The following is a 7,500-nucleotide window of genomic DNA, read 5'->3' as shown; positions in this document are numbered from 1 at the left end:
AGCTTAGAAAGCCCGTGCGTGGTGACAAGGGCGTCTACGAACTCAGACTCAAAAACGTAAAGGGCGAGGCAAAGGCACCCATCAATGTCAGCATTCTGGGTACGTGTGTTCTCGTCATGCAATATTTTTCCAGGAAGTTCCGAAATAGCCGCACATACGTGGACTGTTATCATAGCCGTATTTTTGCGTGAAGCTGTCACAGCTTATTTAGTTTACCTCGTGAACCAATGCAAGAGTGCTATCGCCCACATGAAGCCGTGAACAAGGTTATATAACAAGAATTTTCTTAAACGGGTCTACATCTAATAGCACTCTATACATCTAGCACATATATTTGTAAATTTATGTAAAGAAACAAACAATACTTTTCTCACGACAGTTTGTCAACATTGCTCGGCCTGAATAGGCACCAACTACACACAGTGTGTTCTTTCGTTAAATGTCTCTCGCGTATGGCATCGAAGGATCATATGATCTCTTGAACTTTTCATGACCTCTCGTTTTCAGACATGCCGACGGCGCCTGTCGGCCCGATGGAGGTCTTCGACGTGTTTGCCGACAGCATGGATCTGAAGTGGAGCCCGCCGGAAGACGACGGCGGATGTCCGATCGAGAAATACATCGTGGAGAAAAATGACATCAGCCAGCCCGAGCAATGGTTCCCTGCAGCGGAGACGGCCGGCAACGAACCAACCGCCAAGGTGTGGTCCCGTGGCCTAGTAGTATAGTGCAGTACAGTGTAGTATAGTGTGAGAATTCAGGCTAACGCTACATTAGGAGTGTTTCCCAACTTTGATATCATTAATGATTAATGATTAATGACATTAAACCACAAACTAATATATGACCATGACCATATATATATAAATAAATATATATATATATATATGTATGTATGTATATATATATATATGTTATTATGACCATTAATGACATTAAAGTTGGGAACACTCCTAATGGAGTATCACCCAGAATTCACGTAGCCTGGTAGTATAATGTAGTATAGTGTAGAAGTCCTCGTAGCTTGGTAGTATAGAGTAGGAGTCACCGTAGTTAAACTTGCTTACATGTAATATATTGCAGGCTTGGACCGTCTCCACGGGATGCGAATCCACTTGATTCCTTTGATTGACCCCCTTAATTGACCCCCATTTTCCTTTAATTTTCTGGATTGACAACGGTGTGCTACGTCACGTGGGTTCGACCAACTTATCACTACATGTCATTGCGGTATAAAATAAGAACGAGGTCTTCACTAAAAACATGTATTCAAACATATATACAGGTTGATGGCTTGACAGCCAAGAAGAAGTACAAGTTCCGAGTACGCGCTGTCAACAAGCTCGGTGCGTCTCCACCGCTAGTGACAACTACACCAACCCTAGCAAAGAACCCATACGGTAAGATATACTTATTACATAAATACAATGTATGTTATAAAAGTTACATGCAACATTATACATATTATCTTTTGACATTGTACTGGCTAATTATTTGCATAAATGCAATGCATGTTATACAAGTTACATACAACATTGTACACATTTTACTTTGACACTGTTGTATTGGCTAATATATCACTCACATTTGCTATCTTATTTCGCGAAATATCGATAGAAAAGCAATGGACAGTATGTTTTTGAAGCAACTTAGATTTCAGATAGAGGCTAAGCGTAGGTAAATCTGTAGGGATAGCGTAACTGAGCGATGTGCTTTGGGTTTCAGATGAACCGGGAGCGTCCGGAATACCACAAATTGTGGACTGGGATTCCGATAGGGTTGACCTCAAGTGGGCGCCACCGAAGAACGACGGTGGAGCTCCTGTCGAGAAATACATAATCGAAAAGAAATCGGGCACCAAGGAATGGATTCCCGTGATGGAGGTGAGAACGAATGTTTATACCAACATGTGTTGCAACTATAAATCAGTATTATAGAAAGTTAATAAAGAGATAATAAGGTAACATAATATTTATTATTTACTCCCGATAACGTAGATAAATGACAACCTGTTGTGAGCGTTCATACATCTAGTCGCTTACGGCAACAAATGTTTAATTAAAACAATTGATTAATAATTAATTTTTAAATTAAAATAATTATAATATTATTACTAAAATAAATTAATAAATTGTATACTCTATATTATCATAAATAAATAAAAGTTATTTATTAATAATTACAAACAATTAACTTAATCGTAATTGCTAATATACATAATTATCACTACGAAAATAATTTCGGCAATGAGCAACGAGAATCTCCCTTACTATATCGACTAGGTCGCTGGAGATAAGAGCGATGCGCGCGTCACAGAGGTGAAGCCGCAGAAGGAATACAAGTTCCGCGTACGTGCAGTCAACAAGGCTGGTCCAGGACCCCCGAGCGAAGCTAGCGCACCCGTCTTCACTAAACCGAAATTCTGTAAGTGTTAGAAAGGCATGGAATATAAATGACGGACACGATATCGCATGAATGCAAGGGACAGTGAAAAAAAGAATAGCATTGTATAAATTTGCACGATTCAACTCGGCGATGTACGCGTACATTTTTCGCGAGACAAATCGCTCGTTTATTTATGAATTAAAAGCTGACTCCCCTGTTTCTTTGTCATATAGTGAGGCCTAGAATCGACATCAGAGACTTGCAAGACATCGTCGTCAAGGCAGGAAAGCAGGTGGTTGTAGACCTGCCCGTGAGTGGTGAGCCACCGCCGGACAAGGTGTGGACGTACGGGGAGGAAAAGCCGGAGACTCTAGAGGATGGTGCGCGCACGGGCAGGTGAGCATTGCTCAAACACCTACTACTCATCCATCACCGCGCTACTCCGCCATTTTCTGAAACTACGAAAATCGTATATACGAATCGTGCGTGCATCCGTGCGTGCGTGCGTGCGTGCGTGCGTGCGTGCGTGCGTGCGTGCGGGCGTGCATCCGTGTATGCGCATGCGCGTGCGTGCGTGCGTGCATCAGGGCGTGCGTATTCTCGTGCGTGTTAATAGCTTTGTGGCGTAAATATTTCTCGCCACAGAGCTGCTTGTCTCCTTTAGATAGATTCTAAAATGGAGACCATTATTTAACTAATAATTTGTGCATAGACAAATACGCGTACACGTAAAGATGTGTGTAGTACTGACGCTGTATTACAATGCCTATCCAGATCCAAGTAATTCAAATAGACTGTTAACCCCATTTTACGGGAATAACATGGAGAAGCGGAGGAAGAAGGAGATGACGACAAAATATAAATTCTCAGTAACTTCCAACTTAAAACTGCATGTATTTTGTTATATCGTAGAATTACCGTCAAGAGGAAAGATTACCAGACGAAACTGGTTATCGACAACACGGTCAGAAAGGACACGGGTCCTTACACATTGACCGTGACAAACTCTTCTGGATCAGACACATGCACACTGCAAGTCACCGTTCTCTGTAAGTAGCCATTGTTGTCCTGTAAACATTTGCCACTATCATTCGTCTGGCAAAGCTACGTATTTAACCGAATATATATAAACCAATAATAATATAATAAAATATATATAATAATGTATAACCATGTATTGTGTTTCGTAGAATATCAGACGACGGCTTACACTGTGTTGTGTTGTATTTTCACGCAAATAACCTGCGTTATTCTGCAGCTAAACCACTAAGACCAGAAGGGCCCCTGGAGGTGGATGGAGTATTCAAAGATAAATGCCACGTCAAGTGTAAACGCCCAAAAGACACTGGCGGCCTACCAATCGACAAATATGTCTTCGAGGTATGTTCTCGTGTAGGCCAGAACGTTGATAAGATCAATAATAATAATAATAATAATAAATATAATTATAAATTGTAAAATGACGGCACAGAAAAAAAAACTCGGGAAATTTCAGTTATGTGATCGCACCATCACTCAATGTCATCAAAAAAGCCGACTGTTATACACTTTCCGGCCACCATAATTCTGGTTGCGGAAGCAGCCTAAGTAAGCAGGCAGTCAGATAAATTTCACCTGTCATTACTCGCAGGCTATGGACGTGAACAGAGGTGTCTGGGAAAAGGTCGCAGAAATATCCGGCGACACTGAACCACCGGAAGCAAACATTGAGGGCCTGACTCCAGGCAAAGAGTACAAGTTCAGATGCAAGGCCGTCACCGAGGAGGGCGAATCTGAGCCGTTGACGTCGGATAAACCAGTCTTAGCTAAGGATCCGTGGGGTGAGCCCACCCGCTTCGTTTGTTCCTGACCTGCCACTCACAGTCACTGCAATAGCTTGATCACTCGCACATCTATTTGCAGTGCTGTGGTATTATTGTGTTATATTCGATAAGAATTTTCACGATGGTTATGATGTGCTTGTGTTTTTTTAAATCGTAGGAAATGTTCAATATTCCCCTTTATATTCAATACAAGTAATATATCTTAAATGTCTTTTGGTTTCACGAATTCTATGAGAGGTGACATTGTTACAAGGGCTAATAATACCCTTATACGTATTATTAGCTTCTGATTATTATTGATGTGATTAAAATGCATATCTACGATCTTAACTAGGCCAAATCTTTCTTTACTTCTAGATCCCCCGGGCAAGCCAGGCACTCCGGAATTCGACGATTGGGACGAAAATCACGTCAAGCTGAAATGGGAGCCACCGAAGAACGATGGTGGCGCCCCCATCCAAAACTACGCGCTACAGAAACGCGAGAAGGGCAAAATGAGCTGGACAGATGGCGGAGAGGTCTGTGCTACGTACTCTACGTGCCAATAACAACATGCCGAGCACATGTTGGCAGAAATCTATATCATATGCCTTGTATTTGATGCGATTTCCAATTGAACAATATAGATTAGCAGCTTGCGTATAGGCCTACAGTTAACGTCCTGTATAGTAGCAAACATGAGGACAGCGTATTGAGTCAACGTACTTCTAGTCATATCGCACTGTAAAGTCATTTGTTATCGAACATGTTCACGATTAATTGGTCGCATATTAGTAGTATTGCTGATATGTTATTGCAAGTAAACTTTGATTGATTACACATCACTTCGATCAAAGCTGTAGAGCAACAGAACGAAACCACAACTGAGCGTAGATAAATGACGGCAATGCGACACAGTAAATGTAACAACCATGCACTGATTGCATATATAGGCACCTGGCGATCAGACTACGGGAATCGTGAGTGGCCTTGAGCCAGGGAAGGAGTACCAGTACAGGGTTATACCTGTTAACGTTGCTGGCCCGGGTGAACCCAGCGATCCAACTTCCTTCAAGATCGCCAAGCCTCGATACTGTAATATATATTTATATTATTAGTCCATTTTCGCTGTTTAATATCAACGAGATATAAATAGCAAATGCGATTCAGTTGAACGTTAAGGCTTCCGTATGACCACCTGCAAACGCACGTAATGCTATAATATTCCTGCGAAAACTTAAAAGATACGTTTAAGTGTTTTTACGTTAAGTGTTTACACGTGAAAATCATCGTGTTTACACGTGAGAATCACACAAATCGTGTTTAATTTGTTTCTACAGTGAAGCCCTCGATAGATAGATCTAAACTGAAGCCCGTGACTATTCGCTGCGGACAAGGATTCCACTTCAACGTGCCGATCACCGGTGAACCTCCACCGGAGAAGACCTGGTCGTTCGGGCGCATAGGTAACCATGACAACCATCGGCATCTTTAATACGACAATCATCTGTATATTGGTGGCAACCGTCTACATATTACGTTTTACATATTTCGTTTACGAGAATGCGTAACTAGGGCATACAGCTTACGCAAGGTTTGTTCGTTACCTGTTCTATTATACACGTAAAAGGGTTGTATCAATAAAATAAGGATTGAACCAAGAAATTGGGGTACAGAGTACATGTTACCGAGATTAAATAAATCTTCAAGACTATTTACTCGCGGTGTTACGGAAATGCGTGTATAATCCCTATACCGGACCAATAAGCAGTGTTTGCTTCGTTTCCCCGTCTTATTGTACACACACACCTGTTTGGTGCTGAATCATCGTCTGACGTTTTGTACTCAATATGTTTTTCTAGAACTGGAGCCTGATGATAGGACAACGATCGAGAACGAAGACTACAATACCAACCTCGCAGTGAAGCGAGCCACGAGAAAGGACACGGGCATCTATAAGCTGAAGGTGCACAACGAGACCGGAGACGATACAGCAGAGGTGGAAGTGATTGTCCTTGGTAGGTCTCACCTAGCCCCGGATAACCGCTGATTGCATCTCCTTCAGATTACAACGATTCCTCCGTATACACTTGCGATTCCATGTAGCGACGTTTTAGTTAGAATAATGGGAAGTGCATCTATGTAAATACTTGTTGATCGTGCCTGTTCAACGCTTTTAAAATTACTCAGCATGATTTCGTGCTAATTCTGTGTATAATGGCACCTCGTCTAATGTGATTTTAACCAGCTCCAACACATGACGCTATATTATACTACATTATGGCATATTTATTATTAAACATAATATCCTTCAGACAAGCCCACCGCGCCGGAAGGTCCACTCGAGGTCAGTGACGTTTATAAAGACAATATGAAGCTGTCATGGAAGAAGCCAAAGGACGATGGTGGTCTTCCGATCGACCATTATACAGTGGAGAAGATGGACCTTGCTCGTAACACGTGGGTGCCAGCCGGTACAAGCAAGGTAAATAAATAGCATTCACATGTAGGAGTTATTACAAACCTCAGATATGTGTATACGCGTAAGTTAACACTACCGAAAACAGGATCAACGTTAGCACATGCTAACCTAAAATGCACGCGATCCTAGTACACAAATTGTGAATGACTCGTGCACTTGTCAGACTTAATTAAAATACTACATGAAAAACTTTCGAAATGTGTGAAAACACGCATAACCGCAATAAAACAACCATACGCATAACCCATCCACAAGCCCACATCAGAATACGAAATACATTACGCCATATCGGTTAAAATAATCAACGAAGAGAACACACGCACACACACACATCGTTAGTCTCACTCTCTACTCATGCACGTTGCAGACGCCTGAGTTAGTCGTTGAGAACCTGGTGCCAGGCAAGGAGTACCGATTCCGCGTGAGGGCCGTCAACGATGAGGGCGAATCCGAGCCCCTCACTACTGCCGGAAGCACGGAGGCTAAAGACCCATGGGGTGAGAAGCCTAATCGACCGACGAGTCTCTGGCTATAGTTATCTAATGAGAGATTTATCATGTAGATGCCCATTTCAATTTGCTCACACACAAATACGCGCAAACGCATGCGTCCACTCGCCCAATAACAGGCACACGCACATGTCCACACGCACGCGCGCGCGCGCACACACACACACACACACACACACACACACACACACACACACACACACACACACACACACACACACACACACACACACACGTACACGACGACTACACACACACACACACACACACACACACACACACACACACACACACACACACTCACACACGACACACACACACA

The 7,500-nt window shown here is 42.5% G+C and overlaps 1 protein-coding gene across 1 annotated transcript in view; it reads left to right on the top strand.

The window, feature by feature from the left end:
* LOC106807761 (twitchin-like) overlaps positions 1-7,500 on the top strand; it is a gene marked incomplete at its 3' end in the record, with an annotated part of 171,136 nt that overhangs the window by 102,413 nt on the left and 61,223 nt on the right. Inside the window, 15 exon segments of the mRNA XM_014810212.1 lie at positions 1-99; positions 508-701; positions 1,286-1,400; positions 1,726-1,883; positions 2,283-2,424; positions 2,619-2,781; positions 3,298-3,434; positions 3,644-3,765; positions 4,016-4,205; positions 4,566-4,726; positions 5,141-5,282; positions 5,528-5,653; positions 6,050-6,205; positions 6,503-6,672; positions 7,037-7,166. The exon segment at positions 1-99 is cut by the window's left edge and continues 90 nt beyond it. Coding sequence (XP_014665698.1) covers positions 1-99; positions 508-701; positions 1,286-1,400; positions 1,726-1,883; positions 2,283-2,424; positions 2,619-2,781; positions 3,298-3,434; positions 3,644-3,765; positions 4,016-4,205; positions 4,566-4,726; positions 5,141-5,282; positions 5,528-5,653; positions 6,050-6,205; positions 6,503-6,672; positions 7,037-7,166 — 2,205 coding nt within the window.

This window comes from Priapulus caudatus, unplaced genomic scaffold (assembly GCF_000485595.1).
Source record: "Priapulus caudatus unplaced genomic scaffold, Priapulus_caudatus-5.0.1 Scaffold233, whole genome shotgun sequence".
In the NCBI taxonomy this organism is placed as follows: Eukaryota; Metazoa; Priapulida; class Priapulimorpha; order Priapulimorphida; family Priapulidae; genus Priapulus; species Priapulus caudatus.
Note: the sequence above shows the minus strand (reverse complement) of the source record. Positions and strands in the feature narration are given on the sequence as shown.